Raw genomic sequence first — 19,569 nt, 5'->3', positions numbered from 1 at the left:
TTGGTAGCATTGTGTCACAAGTTTGCTTATCATTTTGATTCGCCTCTCTGTATTGCCCCCAGGCCCGTATTACCTCTTCTTACAGGAATTTGCTGATTTTGCTGCTGATTTTGTGATGTATACTGATAATATTCAAATTAGGGGTGACTTCAACATTCATGTGGATGACCCAACAGATCCATTAAGCAAGGCCTTCACTGCTCTCCCTGATTTCACAGGCTTCACCAAGGTGGGTGACCCAAACCAACCCATCTTTACTCGCATACATTAGATCTAGTTCTCACATGGGGAACTGCGATTACTGACCTCATAGTCTACCCCCACAATCCTACACTATCAGAACACTGGCTGGTTACCTTCAAAATGAAACTATGTCAGAGCCCTGAAGGCTCTCAGAAAATTGTTCATAGCCGTTGCATAATCTCAAACACAGCCGTAGCTGGAACTGGCTAATGTACTACCAGGAGAACTTGAAGCAAGAAATGAAAATCGCTCCATGGTATTCACTCTCAAAATGTTCACTAGAAAACTGGAACGTAATTAGCAGACTTTAAATTTTCCGTTTGGCTTGCAAGGATAGCCTTTACTCACAAGTAAAAGCAAGCCCTCACCAGGACCAGATAAAAAATCTTATCTAAGTTGATTAGAGAAAACCAGCAAAACACTACATTTCTATTTGATACCATAGCAAAACTCACAAAGAAAAGTTCTAGAAACAGACAAAAAAACATGTTAAATAGAATTCAAAATGAGAAACAAACTGTAGGCTACTCCTTGACTTGATTTTAAGGAGAATTATGAAATAGCCAGGCTACTCAATTAGTCCGGAATGTGCACTTTAATTGAATTATTTTAAAGGATGCAGGAATTATGCTTTCGTCATCATATTAATACTTTGGATATTTTTGGGGCCAGAGTGCCTACTCAAGAAAATCGATTACTCTGTGCTCAACTACATTGATCGCTGCGCCATATCATTTCTCCGGTGTTATTGCTACTGTCTGAATCTGTGTGTTTTCATGGAATGAGCTGTCAGTATACTGCATCGTAGAGTCCAGCACTGAATGGTGAGTTTACCGAATGTACATTAGGACAGAGATGGATGCTGTTACACGATTTGTGGGAAATGTACAATAAATACAGGTATATTTTTATTTCGATTTGAAATTGTGTTTTCGTCAGCCTGCTAGCTCGCTTAAAGCTAACGTTGCTAGCACTTTGCTGGCTAGCCAGGCAGCTGCAATGACAGTAACAGCAAATTTCGTGACATCATTATAGGCCAAGGCCCTATTGGTGATAGTTAGGTATGAATCGACAGTCTATGAGACATCTGGCTAGCTAAAATATGCATATCGTTTATTACTTATGCAAGCTAGTTAGCTAATTAGCTAGAGGTTGAATTTTTTTTTTTACACCTGCGACATTAATACTTTGACACGGCTAACAACGATAGTATACAGGCCATCATATATGGCCAAGTGACTAGCCTCAATGCGATGATGATGCTGATAATGGTCTTGCTTATTCTGTTGTAAATAGATGGGATCCGAGCAGGCTCGAGCAAAATGTATGTAGATATGATTATGATGAATATGCATTGTGTTTTTGTTGCGGTGATGCCCCCAATAGCTAGCGTACATGCTGTGTTATTGTTGTGCTACTTTACTTCTAGTTGGCGTCAACTCCGTGTTAGCCGTTGTCAGACTGTTCTCTGCCACCCTCGTTGTGTTAGTAACTGATTTACAAAGTGAACAAATATTCCTTTAAATGTAGTCCTGATTTCCCATGTAGACCTGTCATGATCACCACTGAGGATGTCTCCCCACTTCCTAAAAGATTAGGCTAGCATATAGGTATGTTGTGGTTTTCCCCCAAACAGTCTTAAATGGCCCACCCACCCACAATCATGTTGAACTGCCTCAAAAGACGGAGCTATTTTAGCTTCCAGCTAAAATGGACAACAAGGACTATATCATTCGTTGTGCAGCCTAATCTTCTTACAACATGGGGCTTTTGGCCCTTTCTTCCAGCTGTGTCAACTTGATAAAATCATAAATAGTTATGATTCAAATGCCATGGTTTTCGCACTTCATATCATGTGGATGTAGTTTGGGCCTGTAAATATGCAAATTGTGTGCCTAGTCCTGAATTTAAAGAGTCATAGTCTAAACCTAGCCAGAGCATAATTGTGGTAAGACAGAATGGTCTGTTGGTGTTGTCTTTTGGAGAAGCCCACAGCAGAGTGCCAAAGCCAGCCCAGGAGGTCTATAGGCCACCAGAGGAAGTGGAATATATTTGCGTGTATGAAAAACAAGTGTGTCTTACAGTATCTTCCTGGTTCCCAGGCAGGTTTCAGCCATCACAGACTAGGGTAGGCCTGCCTGTGTCTAGACAGCAGCTGCTGCCTTGGACTGCACCTCAAAGTGGAGCTCTGATTTCGTGGGGAACTTTCCTCCCTGTGCACAGTAAATATTTTGCTGTCTTTTTAGCTGCTCGGTCATGCTTACTAAGTTTGTCTCCCCTCCTCAGAGTCTACACCCCTGCTCTCTTGTTGTGTTTTTTCTCCAAAGCTCTTTAACCATTGATGCCGGCTCAGAGGATCAAGATAGGCCCCCTACTGTAGCAGACTGTGCCTTTTCATTTAGGCTGTCTACTTTTACAACATAAAAGGAGGTATACTGGGTTATCAGTTACCCGAATGATCAGTTACCTGTATTATCCGTATCTGCTAAACCTAGGCCCACTGTTTGTAATATTGCCTACGTTTTAAGTCTAGGAAGACACATGCAATTATAGTTTTAGGAGTGATATCCAAATATAGAAATCACAGGACTGCAGGATCTGTACAGCTCGTTGTTGTGCCCCCCCCCCCCCTCACACACACACATACTGTAGTTATTTGTACTTTTTATTTGAAGAAACATCTAAGCTTGTGACTCTTTGAGATGTCACAGCACTTCCTGTCTATTATGAGTAGGTCCACGTGAGACTGTAGGGAAATAGCTTTCAGAGATCATTTCAACTCCTCACTCACTTTGATCTTCCTGATAAAATCTCCCTCTTATAGGTTTAGGGTGTGTAGGCAGGATGCAAAACCTTGTGAGCCTGTAGAGAGTGCAGGGACATGCACGTGATCCCAGTCCAGCCACTGCACAACCTTTGAAAGGCTTGGCCTTCTGTCATTCCTATCTCATTCTCTCTTGTCTGTCCATGTCCAGGTGAGTGGCCAGCAAGCCTTTTGTTGCCATGGATGCCTGTGCCCGTATCCGAGGGGTCCCACTTAGGACCCGAGCCTCCATCAGAAAGGAGGTCAGTCTGTCTCTCACGTGTGCCCTTTGGCCCAACGCACCTGTCTCGGTGCAAACAGTCCCTGTCTGCAGTACTGTTTGTAGTCGTTTGATCTCGTACTCACATCCTGCCCAGAGCAGGGGAGAGGTCCAGATATATGCTAATAGCTCTGGTGGTTGGATATGAAGGTTATCTACTTAACAAATCATGACTTTTCCAGGTCATAGTCAGGCTAGTGTTTCTAATAAAGATGTGTGTGTGTGTGTGTGTGTGTGTTTGTTTGTTTAGACGGTGCGTGATAATGGGGCACAGAGTTTGAAGAGCCTACTGAGGAACAAAAAAGAACTCTGCAGCGTGGGCCTAGAGTTGCAATCCAGAGACGCTACACGATTGACAGAGGTGTGTATTGCCATACATACACACACACACAAACACACAGACTTGCATACTAGTATAATAACTCTTTATTTGTAATGGATTGATAACGACTATTCCCCCCCTTCAGATCCATTTCGTATGTCTTCCTGGTCATTCCGAAGGAGATGACTTCAATCTGCAGGTGCCCTCCCCCACCCCCCTTGCTTCTAGTTTTTAAAGCAATTATATAACGGCAAAATACTGTGACATTGGACCTCCATACAAAAAAAAGACATGGACGCTGTGAAGTTGACTTGTGAATAACTGTACCAACATCAGTGTATTGGTAGTGACAACTGGTGTTTGCCTCCCCCCCAAGTCTCTGGCCTGTCTGCCTGGAGAGCTGAGCGAGCTGTTGAGGTCGGTCCACGTGCACAGCCTGAGGCCCGACGAGGTCCTGCTGCTGAAGGACTCCCGCAGACCCCCGGACCGGACGGACCCAGTGACACAGGTGGGCCAGGGTGTTTTTGGAACGGAGAAGCGGGGGGGGAGGAGTGGGGCTGACGAAACAGGGAGAACAGAGGGTGACCGACACGACCGCAAACGGATATCTGACCTCTTCAATCCAGACAGCGCCCGCAGCACAACTGGGAAGACAGGTCTGTTATCACACGCTCTCAAACAATCAGGTGAAACTCTCCGGGACAGTGGGTGTGTTGGTTTTCTCAGCAGCCGCAGATTGGCACATTTTGCTGCACGAGACCGTGTGTCTGTAGGCCGTTTCGGTGAGGCCCTATAACGGTGTGGTTTGTTGTGTGTCAGTGTGACAGTGAGGCCTTATTGGCCCAGTCTGCTCATTGTGGCCCACACAGAAGGGCCACTGAGTGACGTATTCCGCTCCCACGACAACATGTTAAACCGCAGTCTGACTTAACAGACATAACAATGCTCGTTGGTGATGCTGGGAGGAGAAGGCAAACTCCCGTGTGAATTTCTGTGAGTTTACAAAGACCCAGACTTCCTGACGATAAGCAGGTCTTGTTCGGTGCTACAAGTGCTACAGTGCGGTCGCTTGGCATAAACCACCAAACGAGCAAGCTTGACATCTGTAATTTTTCTTCTTTCTTTCTGTTTTTCTGTCTGTCTGTCTGTCTGTCTGTCTGTCTGTCTGTCGGTCTCTCCCTCCTTTCCCCTCGCCATGCCTACCCCTACTACAGCAGTGCTGGCTTAGGACAGTGTGTGTGCTGCGGCACAGCGCCAGCCCCCAGCAGCAGGTGAGTGTGGGGGCCTTAGTGGGCCTGTTGGGTCGCTATGCTGCGGGGGTCCGCTATGCCCTGGAGCTGCAGGCCCTGCACAAGGGCTCGTCGGAGCCCAGCCAGCCGGAGGAGGATGACATTAACCAGTCGGTGTCGTCCATCGAGGATGACTTCGTCACCGCTCTGGAGCACCTGGAGGAGGAAGACGCTGGAGAGCACGCTTGTAAATTTTCCGATCCCTCCTCTCACTAACACGTATCAGATTTACTATGAATTCTCGCACTTACATCTGTAGGTTTAATGTGCCTCCTATCTCTTGCACATGTAGGTTTACTATGAATCCTATCTCTTGCACATTTAGGTTTACTATGAATCCTATCTCTTGCACATGTAGGCATGGCCTACATTTCTGGGAGTTTTTCCTTGTCTTCCTTGTCTTGTAGGCATGGCCTACATTTCTGGGAGTTTTTCCTTGTCTTCCTTGAGGGTTTAGGTTGGTTGAGGGGCAGTTCTATGGGCGTATGTGAAGCCCTCTGTGACATGCTTGCGTGTAAAAAGGGCTATACAAATAAATTTGATTTGATTTGATGGCCCTTTGCATGACAACGTTTTTTTTATAACCCCAAGGATAGTGGTTCTTAGGAGTCTGTAGATTCAAATGACTGTGATTCAGGATGTAGGAGAAGAGTGGTCAATAGTTTTAATGATTAGATCAGCTTGATGATGCTGTTAATGTTTTAGGGGATAAATAATGAACGGAGTAGTCATTTGCCAGTCATTGCCTATGGTCAATGTTGTAATGACGATTATACATAACAACATCCTAGTGCTGGTTCATTTGGACGTGTCAGCTGTATGTATGTTGATCACATATGTCCTTTAATGTGTCATTGCTTATTCTGTATTTCACGACTTACTTGTGAAACCATGTCTGTGAAATATGTGACGCACTTGAACCACTTCATCCCTCGTCCTAACTTCTTTTCCCTCTCTGCATGTTTGTAATCCCAGCTGGTGCTTCATATTACCATGGGAACCAGCGTGACGTGGCTTCACAGACCGTCCCAGCCCACAGGAGACGCAAGGACCTATCAGGCTCCAGCGTCATAATGAGCTCCTCCTCCAAGAAGTCCTCAGCCAAACACAGATCCGCTCCAGAGGTGTCCGTCACTGTCCAGCGTTCGTCGGGCGTCGAATCCCAGTGGTCGCTGTACAGCCATAGAGCCCGCCTACCTTCTCCTTCGGCCCCTCTCAGTGAATCCGAGGAGTCCGACGGCTCTAGCCCCAGTCCAATCATTTTCCTGGATGAGGTAGGTTACCAGAAGAGTCTCCGTGCCAAGCTGGACATCCCTCAGGTCCCCGGGGGGCCCAGGGAAAGAGTGGAAGACTCGGACTCGGAGGTCAGTGAGTTCTTCGACAGCTTCGACCAGTTTGACGATGTGGAGGAGCTGAGCTCCGACAGCTGCACTCTCACTTTACCCCTGGACCCCACCACCAGCAGCGGGGCGGCCGTGCCGTCAACCAAGAACAAGTACTCCGACGCTGGCGCCAGTGTGTCTGGCTCCAAGTACGTGTCGGGCGGCTGTTCTACCAAGACCATGAACCCCCACCGCTTCGATCACCCCACACTTCCTGCCAATGTGAAAAAGCCCACCCCGCTGAAGCCCGGTTCGCCCTACTCCCCCCATCCCGAGGTGCCGGACTCACCCAGGCCCGCCCGGACCTCCAACGAGGAGACTGGCGGTCCTCTATTCAGCCCCGTGAGTTCCTCAGCCTTCAGCCCGCTGGGTGACTCTGGGGGAACCCTCGAGTATTTCTGGAAGACCGAGGGGGAAGCTGAAGACATCTCTGAGCTTCCCAAGCCCCAGGACCTTTGCTCCATGTACAAGACCTACTCGGACTTTGCCAGCAGCTTGTCTAAGGAGATTCTTGGCTCGGTATGTGGCTACCAGTCCCCCGTCAGCATCGACGACAACAAGAACCTGAGCTGCGTCTGCCACAAGGAGTTCCAGAACTCGTCGGGCCACCTGATGAAACTGTCCGAGATCCAGGAGACGGTGACCGTCGCCAGGCTGCAGCAGACGTCCCAGTCGCTGAAAGATGGCATTCAGAGGTTTGCGACGGACCTGGTGGAGATGAGCTTGGGCAGCGCGCTGAGGGACCTGCAGAAGGGCGTGTCCTCCTGCACCACTACCCTCTGCCACTTGGCGGCCAGGCTCACCTCTTCAGTCTTCCAGGTGGCCTTCCATGAGATCGGCATGCGGCACGCGTACGTGCTGAAGGAGCGCGCCGTCAACGGCCTGGCCGGCTTCCTGGTGGGCGAGGCGGTGTCGGGCGCCCTGAAGGACTTCCTGTCGGTGAAGAAGCAGATGTTCAACAGCACCGTGACGCGCTTCGCCGCCGACCTCGCCGAGGAGCTGGTGTTCGAGGGGATGATGGAGGTGTGCCAGTTCTCCCACCCCTCCACCCCCCTCACCCCCAGCGACTGGTCCTTCGGCCAGGAGGAGGACGAGGAGGTGGTGTCGTCCTACGCGTCCGACCTGTCCGAGTCCGTCCTCCAGGAGGCCTTCATCGAGCTCTCGCAGACGGACGTAGCCTTCACCACCCAGGCTGCCATCAGCGTCTCTCTGGATAACATTTGCTACGTGAGTTCCGAGGACAACTCCACCACCACTCACACCTGCGCCGCCGCCGGCACCACTGGACCCCCGGCTTCCCAAGATCCCCTCGTTGAGTCTAGCCCCGGCACCTCGGGGGAGGACGGCTGCACGGTCAAGAAGGCTCTCTTCACCGTGTCGGGCATGGCGAGCTGCGTTCCCGTGCCACAGGCTGGCCAGGTTCTCTCCAGCCTCCAGTGCTCGGAGGAGACATGCCAGCGGAAGTCCAGCGTGGCCCACACCTCCCAGAGCAGCCCCAGGAGGAGCTGCTGCTCCCAGGGACGGACGGTGACCACGTCCTCTGCCGACGCGACCACGGCCACCCAGACAGACTTGCAGCCGGCCGTGGCTCACCTCGCCGGGTCCGCCAGCGAGGGCCTCGTGGCTGGCTCTGGAGCAGAGCCTTCCCTGGGGAAGACCCCCTTCCAGCACTTTTCTGGCAACATGGTGGATATGATAGTCAGCGAGGCCTGTGAGCTGATAACAGCCACTACGAAAGTGAAAAAGAGAGTAGAGGACTGCGCGGACTTCCTCAGCAAGACCATGGGAAGCAAAGGTCCCTCACCTGCAGAAGAATCTTCTCAGGGCTCTGTCAGTGACAGTGGGAGGGAGCGCTGCAGACCCGAAGATGATGGTAAAGACTCGGCGTGTGATGAAAGTGTTACTGTCAGCAGTGAATCGGGCTCCAGGCTTCCTCACCCTCAGCCGTTCTCCGAGACACGCCGAGTGATGGTGAAGGACACGTTGAACGTACCCGGGCTGGAAATTGGAGGCCGGGGCGGGAGGAAGATGTCCGCCGGTGACGACGTGAGCCTCAGCCCTGGAAGGAAGTGTAACGGAACGCCGGGTACTCCCCCCTCCACCCCACAGCAGCCCAGCGAGGTCTCCCAGGAGAAGCAGATCAAGCAGTTCTCCAAGAAACTGAAGGGAAAGCTGGCCAAGGAGTTCTCGCCTGCCACGCCCCCTTCCACCCCCCACGACCAGCCAGAGCCGAGCCATGGGCCCAAGGACCCAGCCTCCGAGACGGAAAAAGCGGACTTCATGCTCAGACTGATGAGGTCTCTCTCCGAGGAGGCCGAGGGCAACGAGGAGGAGGAGGAAGATGAAGATGCCGAGGCCAGAGGTCGTGCCGGGAAGTCCGAGCTCCGCTGTTCGTCGAAGTCAGCGCGCAAGGTGTCCAACAAGGAGGCCATCCACTACGCCGAGCGCCTGGCTTGCCATATCGTCTCCATGGCCACGGAGATGGACACCCTTGGTGGGATGGAGGACGGTGGCAGGAGAATGGAGGAGGACGGGAGGGAAAGCGTGGCCCAGTTCTCCGAGCGGACTCTGAATACCCTGTGGGTGTACGCGGGCGAGGTCGCCGGAGAGGTGATCAGCGACGTGAAGCGGATGGTGGGGTCGGGACATTGCCACCCACGAGCGACCCGACAAGGCAAGGAAAGGCCCGAATGTCTCCAGCACCTCCACTCCCACCCCAGTGAGCCCGGCCGAGACAGCAGGGCGGGCTTGCTGGCTGAGCAGTGGTCCACGGACCTCCTCGCCTCAGTCCTCCATCCGGCATCTTCCTCCACCTCATCCTCAGTGCCCAGCCCATGGTCTAGCTCCGGCCTGTCCTCCGAGTACCCCAGCTGTGAGAGTGTGACGGACGAGTACGCCGGCTACCTCATCCGGGTCCTAAAGAAGGAGGGGGGAAGCAGGGAGCTGGTGCTCGACCAGTACGCCAGCCGCCTGGCCTACCGCTCCATCAAGCTGGGCCTGGCCCATGCTGCCCGCAAGACGAAGCAGAGAGTCTCCACCTCCAGGCTCCACTCGGCCCCCAGGAGAGCCCCCAGGGACCGAGCCGCCAGAGGGGGGTCCCCTTCTTCGGACGAAGCCATCCAGTGCGCGTGTCGGGACTCGGAAGACTACGTGGAGATGGTGAACTTTGCGGAGTCTCTGGCGTACGACATCACTTGTGACGTCGCTCGCAAGCTCCGCCTGTCGAGCGCGCGTCTGCCCAAGTCCCTGACCGACTCCTGTCTGTATAAGAAGTCGAAACTAGAAGACATGACGGAAAACCTGATCAGGAACTCCTTCTCTTGCCCTCTGCTGGCCGAGGAGGGGAAGAGCAGGCAGTACCACAGCACGGATAGCCTGTACGACGGAGGCTACAGTAGTGGAGTGATGCAGGTAATCGAACACTATGCCAGGAAGATAGTTGATGACACCCTGGAGATCACCCTGGCTTCTGCAGGGCGCCCGGCCGGGGAGTTCCACAGGGCCCAGGCCCAGGACAGGCACTCCCACACCCAGAGGCTGTCGGAGGGAGCAGGGCTAAACAGGTCTCTGGGGGAGATGGAGTGTCCATTCTGCAACAGACCCAGTAGCAGACTCCTTCCCCAGGCAGGCCAGAGGAGAAGGAGGCAAGAGTGTGAGGGTGGGTCAGACCGGCTTTGCGGGCTGGACATCCCCAAGATCCACATCGACCTTGATCGTAGGGCAGCCTTCGCCGAAGAGATGGTGTCTACAGCCATGGAGACCGCCAAGAGGGAGCTCAGCAACACCAGCCTGAATGCTGACAGCGGTATAGGACATGACGGAGCAAGTTTCGCTGAGAGCCTCACTGCTGAGATCATGACCTCAGCACTGTCCAATGCCTGCCAGACCGTTAACCTCAGGTAACACACACACTCTCTCTCTCTCTTTCACACACACACACACATACACACTCTCACCCCTTGAATTACCCTGGTAAATAGGTGTGTACTTTTCACACTGTTATCTTTATGGTTAGCTGGTGTTTTGGGGGGGGGGGGGCGTAATGTGCTATTTAAGACTTTGCTTTTCTTTTAAGTGATTTTAGTGTACTCCACTGAGGGCTAAGATGGTTCAGGCTTTACCCATTGCCACTCCACTCACTGTTCCTCCATCCCTGTTCCCGTGACCTGCAGTGGTCCAGGTAGGGAGGCCACAGAGTCGACGGTGTCCCAGCAGCTGAGCCTGAGCGTGGGGGACGACAGCCTGGGCAGCTGGTCCAACCTCAGCTTTGAGGATGAGCACCCAGACGAGAGCAGCAGCTTTCTGCACCTCAGTGACAGGTGTGTGTGTGTGTGTGTGTGTGTGGGGTTCATCCAATAATCTCAAATGATTGGAAGAACATCTTGATAGCTTGACTTGAGGATGGGTTTGAGGATGAGTTTGCCGTAGGTTCCTTATGGAAGAGCTTCTACCCAGAAGCTGCTTTCAGATCCAAGAGAGGGGTGTACCAAGTGGAAGTGGCTGGGTACAGGCCTCTGGATCCCATCTCCCCGTCACCTCAGTCATTCTCATGTGACAGGCTGCAGGTCGTTGCACTAATGTCTCACTTGTGAACACGCCGTTTCTTCTGAGCACCCTTTTCACCAGCATCAAGTGACACTAACCCGTGCTTAATGTTCCGTGTTGACACTGGCTAACCTGTCAGTTGAACTGTTGTCTTGGAAGACCCTTGTGACAGGGGGTTCATATGTGTTTGAAGTGACCCTTTCTTAAATCCTAGGTTGTGAGTGACGAGTCCTTCGAGACTGAGTCGAGCGATACAAAACCTTGTCCATATTGTCGTGTTAGTTTGAAGTTTGGGGAATTAGCCCGTAACTGTTGCAGGACATAAGGGCTTGTCATGTCAGGGCCAAAAACATTTATGGTTTGAGAACCCCATGTTAAGATGCCAGAAAACAATTTCTGACATGATGAAAATATGACATTACATATTGAATGGCGATGTTGTAATAGATTTTGTACTGGGGTTTCAACCAAATGTGTCTCGGAATGTTTGGGTTAATGTATGTAGGTATAAGGAACATAACTGTTTCCAGATTTTTCTTCTCTTTGTGTCTGTCTCTTGTGTCTGTCTCTGGGATGGATTTAGGTTTCGGTTTTCAGTGACATCACCCAGTCTCTAGTCTCGGGGAGGGAATGGCCCTGTTGACTCTTTTGGCACAGCCATCTTGTCTCTATGGAAGCAAAGCTAGTCAACATTTCACATTCTTTCCCAAGATACCAAGCAAAGTGAATGTGTGAGCCAACTAGTTATTTTGGCCACAAGGTATCAAAAATATTTTCTAAAGGTGTGTCTGGATTTGAGCAGCAGCCTCCTAGCTTCAGGCGTTAGAAGAGCAAAAGTGTTTGCATGTGTAATTCAATCATTCTCTCATGAGAGCGCTCAGCGGATGCGATTCAAGATACTTTTTAAGAAGGTATCAAGTCCTGATGTTCTCATTTACCACCCTGTCAACGCATTCCTCATTCAGACGAACCACACAGAGAGACTATCTTACCTCAGGTGACAACTAAAGGAGGGGAAGTTGGTTGTATTGTTTTCCTGCACTTAGAAACATCTTTCCTCAAACACCATTTTACTTGGCATTGTATGCAGGTTTGAGCCAGTCGGGTAATCACTGGTTAATTATAAAGATATCCAGTTTATTATTTTTACAGCTGGATGATCCAGGTTGATCCTGTTCAGGGGGTTAGCTCAAGGCAAGAATAATATAACCTCATAGTCATCAGTGCACTGTTAAACTGTGATCAGGGGCCCAATAGCATAGTCATTGAAGCATTCGTGTCTCATGAGCCTAGCCCTATTTTTGAGTCCTTACCTTAACAACGGACGGTCGCCCTTGTTTTAGGTTGATCTTTTTTGTTTGCTCAAGAAGTCAAAATGGCTTTCCAGTCTGTCAGCGATACCAGACATAATTGTTCTAGACAACTTGGAGGTGTACAAAGACTGGTGTGTGTGTGTGTGTGCCTTTGTGCCTATGTGCTAGGATTGTCTAGCGTTGGCCCGTGTTAAGCAACCCGTTCTCTCGCCCCTCCCCAGCAGCAATGGGAACAGCAGTAGCTGGAGCAGCCTGGGGCTGGAGGGGGAGGTGTGTGAGGAGCACCTGTCCTTCTCCCCCTCTGACAGGTTGGTCACCAGCTAACTCTGCCATGCTAACATTGCTAAGCTAACCACATGATGTGGCAAGGGGGGGCTGGCCTAGGATGGCATGACAAAGGATCGGGCCAACGCGACCTGTGATTTTCAACACAGGAGGAACCAGGAAGTAGGCTCACTCCCGATGGACAGAGCAGTGTTCCTATCGCTCCGTTTAGGTCCATACAGTGGGGTGTGATGGGAAATCTTCACTGGCATGATCTGATCCTTTCTTCTGCCATTCTTGGGGCTTCTTACCGTGCATGTGCGGCCTAAGAGTTTCGAATGAGTTTATTTCCTGACTGTAGAATGAGGGCACCTACCCCCCCCCCCCCCCCCCCCCCCTTATTTGTTTGCCTATGTCTTTGCCTGTGTTGCCATATTCCCCCTGTGTCTGTCCCCTGCATGTCTCACCGGGCGCCTGTCAGTCTGCGTGCATGTACTGTACAGCATGTCCTGTCGCTGCACGTCTCTGGATCCTCTCGCCGGTGTTCGCTGTGCGCTGGTCTGCCTGCTGGCACGCCAGCGTGTCTGCCTGCGTGCTCGATGAATGAATGCGCGAGTGGTGACGAGGAGCTGGCCTCAGCTCTCCACAGGTGACGCTGGCCCAGAGAGCATGCAGCTGAACCCGGTGACCCTCGTTAACCCTGCCCCCCCCCCCCCCCCTCCCCCGTCCTGGAGGAAATGGATCTGCAGGCAGACAGACAGACAGGAGGAGCTTTAATGGGCTAGTATCATGAAGCCTGTTGCCCTAGGCTGTGTCAACAAAGCTTCAGGTTTACATCTAGAAAGTGGAAAGTCTAATTGTACCTGTTGACGCATTGTACAGCAGATATTGGCACGATTTACAAAGCAATACAATGCTTTGGTTTTATGTTGCTATGGAATGGAACTTTTGTCAACAAAAGTCTCTCATCCCTTGATAATAAAGTGTAATTTAGATGAACATACAGATATTGATACGGATACACAACATGAAATGATACCATATCCCCGTGGAAAAACTTTGGATCAAGTAGAGTGCACTAAACTGTTCCCTTGGTGACCATTAGAAATGAACCTAATGGAGGGCTAAGCTCAGGCAAATTCTGTGTAGGAAGAGGCTTGGCATGCTGAACATTAAGCCTTTCTCCCTGTCCTCTGCATGCACTCAAGTCTCTCTCTTTCCTCACCTCCTCCCTCTGTCCTTCTCTAACCACTGTGGTATTTCTCACACGACAGCGACTGCACTGAAGATAAGGAGACAGAAGTCAAGGACGAGTCCTGCGGTAAGAAACAGACCCCTAATCACACACTAGATCATGTATGTCGGGTAAAAAATAAACAAAATCCCTGTTCCCTGTTCGTTCTCGTACCACTTTATGACATCACTGACCACCTCGACTTTGACACTGACACGAAGCTAGAAATCATTTTGGTAGCAGACAAGCAATCGCATCGACCATATGTCGGCCACAGCACACAAAGTCATCCGCGACCGCTGCGATTGACTCGGGGTCCCTCGTTGTGAGCGTGGAGTAGTTGGCCTTGGCTCGATGTGCGTCTGCACGAGGAGGGGGATTTCACCACCCCCACATTCTTCACACAACCTCCCTTTCAGGCCCTGTCCAGTCTGTGCAGTGTTTGTGCGCACGTGTGTGTCGGTCCATTCCCCGGCCGGCCTCGGTGTGTCTCCCGGCCTTGCCCAGTTTCCGAGCGTGGGAACCAAGCCCACCCTGTCAGTGCAGAGCAGAGCCGAGCAGCACAGGAACACCTAACACACACACACACACACACAGGGCAGCAAGGGCCACGAGGCTGGGCTAGAGAGCCCGAGAAACGGGGAACTGGCCCGCACGCGGGTCGTCGAGCTATGCGTGTCCATCTCTGAGGCTGTGTGATGAAGTCGAGTGTGCTCCCTTGTAGTGACTGTGCGTGTGGACAGGGGCCCGTCGCAGCCTCACAGAGCCCTCCTCGTGGTGAACTCTGAAGTCAGGGAGACCAGCCTGGACTTCCAACCCCCGACCTTCGACCCCCAGCTCCGGAGCATGCTCCAGTGGGCAGCGGCCTCCATGGCCGATCTGCCCCTGGTGCAGCTGGGTCCTAGTGCTGACAAGGAGCTACAACAGGTTAGAAGACCTATGGCCTCGCAGGTTAAGGAACTGTCACACATGGTGTAGCCTAAGCCTACCATGACTCCACAGTCAACCAGAGTCAATAGGTCCTAATAGGCCTTGAGTCCTTCTCTTTAATGTCCATGTTTGCTTTCAGCCAAAGAGTAGAAACACAACCCTGTGTTTTTGTGTGTATTAATGCAGGTTTTTCTTCTTGCTGACCCGACACAAGTCTGGATTAAGTTTGTCTTTCTGCCCTCGGTTTGCCCTTGCAGCTGCCAGCTGTGGTCCAGAGGCTGTGTGAGAAAGAGTGGAGGGTGGGAGAGCTGCTCCAAGCTCTGCTGCGCTACTGTGAAGAAGCCCAGGCTCCGGGCCAGTCCGATCCCAGGGAGGAGCCACCCCAGGCGGGCAGAGGACCCCGCCACACGCCCCTCTTTCAGTGGCTCCTGGAGAACGCCTAGGCTGGCTGCCCCTTAACTCCTCCCCCCCCCCCTGCCCCCTAACCTTCCCTCCCTAAGCTGCTTCTTGTGTATCTGTGAACCCTGCCTCCCAGTGACCTCTGTTACGGAGGCCTCTCCCCGCTGCAGTCACGTGCAGAGCCAGCACAGCTGCCAGCCCCATCGCCTTGTACTGTGGCGCGTATTAATCGTCCCCTGCAGGGATTTGCCCACTCCGCCAGCTAGGGGGCGCCATATTCACTGCATCACTTGCCTCCTAAACCCATCAAGCGCGTGTGTGTCTTGCATGCCGTGACATCTGTAGTTTCTTTTTTTTTTTTCTCTTATTTTGTTGCTGTTCGGTTTTGTTTTCTATTAGGCTGCAAAGCACATGCTGATTAGCGAGCGGTCATTTAGACCCTTCTTGCCTTTGTGTTAAACCCGCACACCCTTTCCTTTCTCATGGAGAGTGAGACAGAGAGACAGAGAGAGAGACAGAGATAATAGTAAAAGAGTGTATTTTTCTGTTTGGGAATCCCCAAGGCCGCTGGGTGGGTGATGTCACCCACCCATAGTTCACCTCTGTGGTGGTGTTTCCACATGTTTTGGGACCAAACAAAACCACACACTTTCTGCCCCACCTTCCATTATCAACACTGGAAGGAATTTGCACGTGTTCATAGTCACATAAACCTTTCATCCCTGGCCAATTATATGTCTTTTATATAATTAGCGTATTAATCTAACAGCAATCATACGTCAGTCTTGATTTCCCCAAAACTGTGTTGGCCTCTTGCTTGGGATACATATGTGTTCTTCACCCAAGTTTCAAACAAGATCCATGTGTTGCAGGCCTGGTGATACTCGCCACCTTTGCAATCAAGCTCACTTCTAGGGATTTTCCTGCTTAGATGTAAGTCTCAAGGAAATATTTCCCAGTTGAGGAGAGAATTGTTTAAAAACACTTCCTGTGTAGGTATTATTATAACAGTCAACATGTAGACTGCAAATCACTCATTTGTACTCTAACTACAGATTATATCATTCAAATATAGACATTGCATCTGCCATTAGTAATTTGTATGCCTGATTTGCTACTAAGAGATTTTATATGTTTTTAAAGTTGCCTAAATCGAACATGTGAAGCTGCTCAACGACATGAAGGAAGCCTTGTTATTAGTAGACTGCATTGCCAAATCGAGTGCACCCAGGATGACATGAATCACCCGTGCGTGTGTCGCCCCAGTCTGGAAGGCCTAGTACCATGTGTGGGCTAGCAGGGGTTATCTGGAGCTAGGGCTCTCATCCTCTGACTGTTGGGAAGATCCCGCGACCACAGACAGGCCAGCCCTTAATCAGGGGACACGTCCTCCTGGTTGCACCTCCAGACCACAGCTGGCAGCGTGTGCGTAGCTCAGCACCAGCATTGCACACCAACACGCCCCTTCCACAAGTCTGACCACCACAACTTGCGCACACACCAATCGCACGTAAGGCCTACCCCCCCCCCCCCCAATGCAATTTCACAACACAAATGCACAGCCTGTTACTCACCAGCTCCAACGCGGCCCGACGCTCACTCCTAGAGGAATGCTTTGTGATGAGGGACCCACACGGGATGAGTGGTCGAACCGTTAGTCTGACTGGACCAGTATTCTGTCGGCAGGGTTGTGTTTATGGCCATGCACGGCACCGGTTAGCCCAAACAGCACCACGACACCCTGCCAGTTAGTGTTGCCAACCCGTAACCAAGTGTTTGGTCCGTCTCCCCTAACCCCTTAGCATGAGTTGTTGATGATCGAAATGAAACAGTCGGCGAGACGTTTCCCGTGTTTGAGGGCACTACCTCCGAGTTGTCCACACTGGAACTTACCGCGGCCGGTCATTCATCGCTGGCAGTGTTCAGTGTCTCCATGTTCGCCATCACCAGCGGACTAATCTACTGACCTTTTGACCTACTGTACCATTCGTGAATGAGACCCAGTGCTGCTCCTGCTGTGCCCATGTCCCCCTGCTGCCTGGTAGCAGGTCCTCCCAAGCCAAAGCTGATGATTTGTGTATTACTGCTGATGCTGTAGGCTGCCAAATGTTCCCCACATCTGTAGCAGTATTTGTTTACAGCACACATAGATGTATCAGGAGCTCTTTACCCATCACATGGCAGTTCCAATGACACGCTTGTATTCTAACTGGTATTGTAGAAGTGAAGGGGTAAGCAGCAGGTATACTCTCTATGACATCAGTGGAATGTATTTGGTGTTATGGGTTTTCAGAAAGTGTGTGTGAGAACACAGACGGTGCACAAATCCTCTCAGTGTGACATTTGTATGATTAGTTTCGACCTCCATTCAGACAGTCGTAGTTGTCCGTCCTGTACATTCCTGCCCTTCACTATGACGTCTATGCGCTACTATATTGTGGTATTGAAAAGCTGAATGTGTCTCTGCTGAGAAGTGACTCCTCTGTATAAGATCAGTCTATTTTGTTACTGTTGTAGTTGGCACAGAGTACTTTTTACCCACTACTCCACTAAACGTGGAAACGTTACTGGCCCCTCCCCCCCCCCTCCCTTATATTCTTTCTGCTTCCTTGTATAATCTTGCCACATAAATATATTTAATAATTTATATAAGTTATTATAACAGTGAGTACATTACTTGTCCCTCGTAGTGGCTAAATAGTTTACACGTTCTAAGCTTGAAGTTGAAGCGCTATACATAAGTCATTGTTAAGGCTGTGTGTGAAAATAAAGCTTTTTTCATGTGCTATTGGTGTCCTGTCCTCTCCTTACCCACCAGAATCATTTTCTGCTTTGTTGGTGACACTATGTGCTTGACATGAATGGAACACCGTATGTATACAGTAAGCCTTAGTTATGGGAGTGTTTCTTTTAATAATGGTTCTGTACATTATGACGGGTTGAACACCTGTGGAAAAAAATCTTTCAGATGCTGCTCATGACAGATGTTCAGGTCCAAGATGTGGCTCAACGGAAAGCGCAGTGAAGACAAGAGCTTTGTTGTCCCTCTCTCTCGAGATGATCCATTCAGTCATTCAAGAAGAAACAGATGAGTCATCAAAGCCAAACCCTTCTGGTCTTGTCAATGTTACAGTATATGGTCAAGTCTTGTTGCCGCCTCACAAAAATCCATTGTTGCCGTATAATGACATGGCTTCCTCTGAAACACACACGCACGAATATGCATTTAGGGTTCCGTACAATGCTCAGGGTTTGCTGTAAGCTGACGACACTGTGTGTTCATCGAATGAATGGTGGTCTGTTAGACCGAGAGAGAAGGGAAGGTGCGGATGGAGCGAAAGACGGGGTGAATGGAATGAGGGGGGAAATGAGCGAGAGAAAGGAGAGGCTCATTGCAGCCCTAGACGTGATACAGGAGCTGTGGAATGTGTCACGGAAGCAATCTTTTTGATCTCCAAGTCGATCCTGATAGATGGGTGGAGAATACCCAACGCGACCACACATAGACCCGACTCATCTCATTCGCCGTTTAGCTACAAACATGTTCTTTTTTTTATGTTTATCAATCAAAAAAAAAATCTTAGAAAACTGCTTTTCCTGGTGAACTTATAAAACATAAGAATAAATTCCCAGTTCATAAATACCTTTTCAAAGTACTCTGACATATCACATGTGGTGGGGAAGAGTAGTCAACATTGACTTATTAACAGTCGTGAGTTATTGGAAAATAACAGTGGGTCCCCTCTTACTTAGTTTGCTACATTACATAGAGAAGAAGCACTACCAGCAATCTTGTACTTTCTTCCTCCTGCCTCCTTTTTACTGTACTGTAGGAGTTATATGAGTCAGTTGGGTGAATCGCTGGCCACAACGTGAACAACCAGGTTGAGAAACTATTTCTCTTCAACTTTTTCATCTTCAACCACAGAAATGCTGGATGTGACGACAATTGAAAGAGATGATGACGCTGACAATGTTTCAATGACTATTGGGATTGGTACAACAAACAGGAAATCGAACAGAGGAATATTTTCTCATCTGAATACCTCTGAACTGCTGATATGTAATTGCAGTCCAGTACAGTTGCTGCACTCAGCACCCTGTAGACTGATATAGAGGGCACGCCAGACTCCCCACCAGGATCCCAGGCTCTTCTTTACTTCAAATAGGCTGGGTCTGGCTCGGAATCCCCCCCGACCCCCGCGGCAAGCCGTGATTAAAAGGCCCTATGACATCACTTTCCTCCCAACACCAACAAACGTCCGGGTTGCTGGGAGAGTCCAAGAGACTGGAGGAGGGGTCATGGAATTACTGACATACTGGGTCGAGTGCTTTGTGTCTGAGGGGTAATTCCAGCGACATCATTCTACATCATCCCTTTTGTTTACTGCCTTGAGAAAAAAAAAAATATGGATAAGAACATATTATATTATAGATGACATCCTGTGGGTGTTGAGGTCATTACAGAATTCAGACAACTGCACACACATAGGACAATTACTGGGAATACAGTCTTATGAACATAAATTGCCACCTGCACTGCATGATGTTTTCCAGCATCCCCA

At 50.2% G+C, this 19,569-nt stretch overlaps 1 protein-coding gene across 9 annotated transcripts; it reads left to right on the top strand.

Moving 5' to 3' along the window:
• Positions 1 to 922: 922 nt before the first annotated feature.
• akap11 (A kinase (PRKA) anchor protein 11) lies at positions 923 to 17,790 on the top strand. 9 transcript variants are annotated; one of them, XM_084688082.1, is made up of 15 exons: positions 1,007 to 1,067; positions 1,540 to 1,567; positions 2,346 to 2,465; positions 2,571 to 2,673; positions 3,219 to 3,309; positions 3,577 to 3,687; positions 3,794 to 3,847; positions 4,025 to 4,156; positions 4,863 to 5,124; positions 5,913 to 10,218; positions 10,492 to 10,638; positions 12,399 to 12,485; positions 13,716 to 13,762; positions 14,400 to 14,602; positions 14,863 to 17,790. In XM_084688082.1, the coding sequence occupies exons 5-15, from the start codon at positions 3,247 to 3,249 to the stop codon at positions 15,046 to 15,048; spliced, it is 5,598 nt and encodes a 1,865-aa protein (XP_084544208.1). In that variant the 5' UTR covers positions 1,007 to 1,067; positions 1,540 to 1,567; positions 2,346 to 2,465; positions 2,571 to 2,673; positions 3,219 to 3,246; the 3' UTR covers positions 15,049 to 17,790. The 9 variants fall into 9 exon arrangements, with proteins under 9 accessions (XP_084544213.1, XP_084544210.1, XP_084544212.1 ...); XM_084688088.1 differs by having other exon boundaries at positions 1,008 to 1,067; positions 12,402 to 12,485; XM_084688085.1 differs by having other exon boundaries at positions 1,011 to 1,067; positions 2,350 to 2,465.
• Positions 17,791 to 19,569: the final 1,779 nt, after the last annotated feature.

The sequence above is a fragment of the Hypomesus nipponensis genome, chromosome 23 (genome assembly GCF_054491055.1).
Source record: "Hypomesus nipponensis isolate SF chromosome 23, ASM5449105v1, whole genome shotgun sequence".
Classification (NCBI taxonomy): domain Eukaryota; kingdom Metazoa; phylum Chordata; class Actinopteri; order Osmeriformes; family Osmeridae; genus Hypomesus; species Hypomesus nipponensis.
This window is presented reverse-complemented; position numbering and strand designations above follow the sequence as displayed.

Excerpts from the sequence above, each read along its gene's own strand:
- akap11 (XM_084688087.1), top strand. The coding sequence starts at position 3,247 with ATGGATGCCTGTGCCCGTATCCGAGGGGTCCCACTTAGGACCCGAGCC. Across the intron at positions 3,848-4,024 it reads GAGATGACTTCAATCTGCAG|TCTCTGGCCTGTCTGCCTGG; the intron begins GTGCCCTCCCCC and ends CTCCCCCCCAAG. Across the intron at positions 13,763-14,399 it reads AGTCAAGGACGAGTCCTGCG|TGACTGTGCGTGTGGACAGG; the intron begins GTAAGAAACAGA and ends GCTCCCTTGTAG.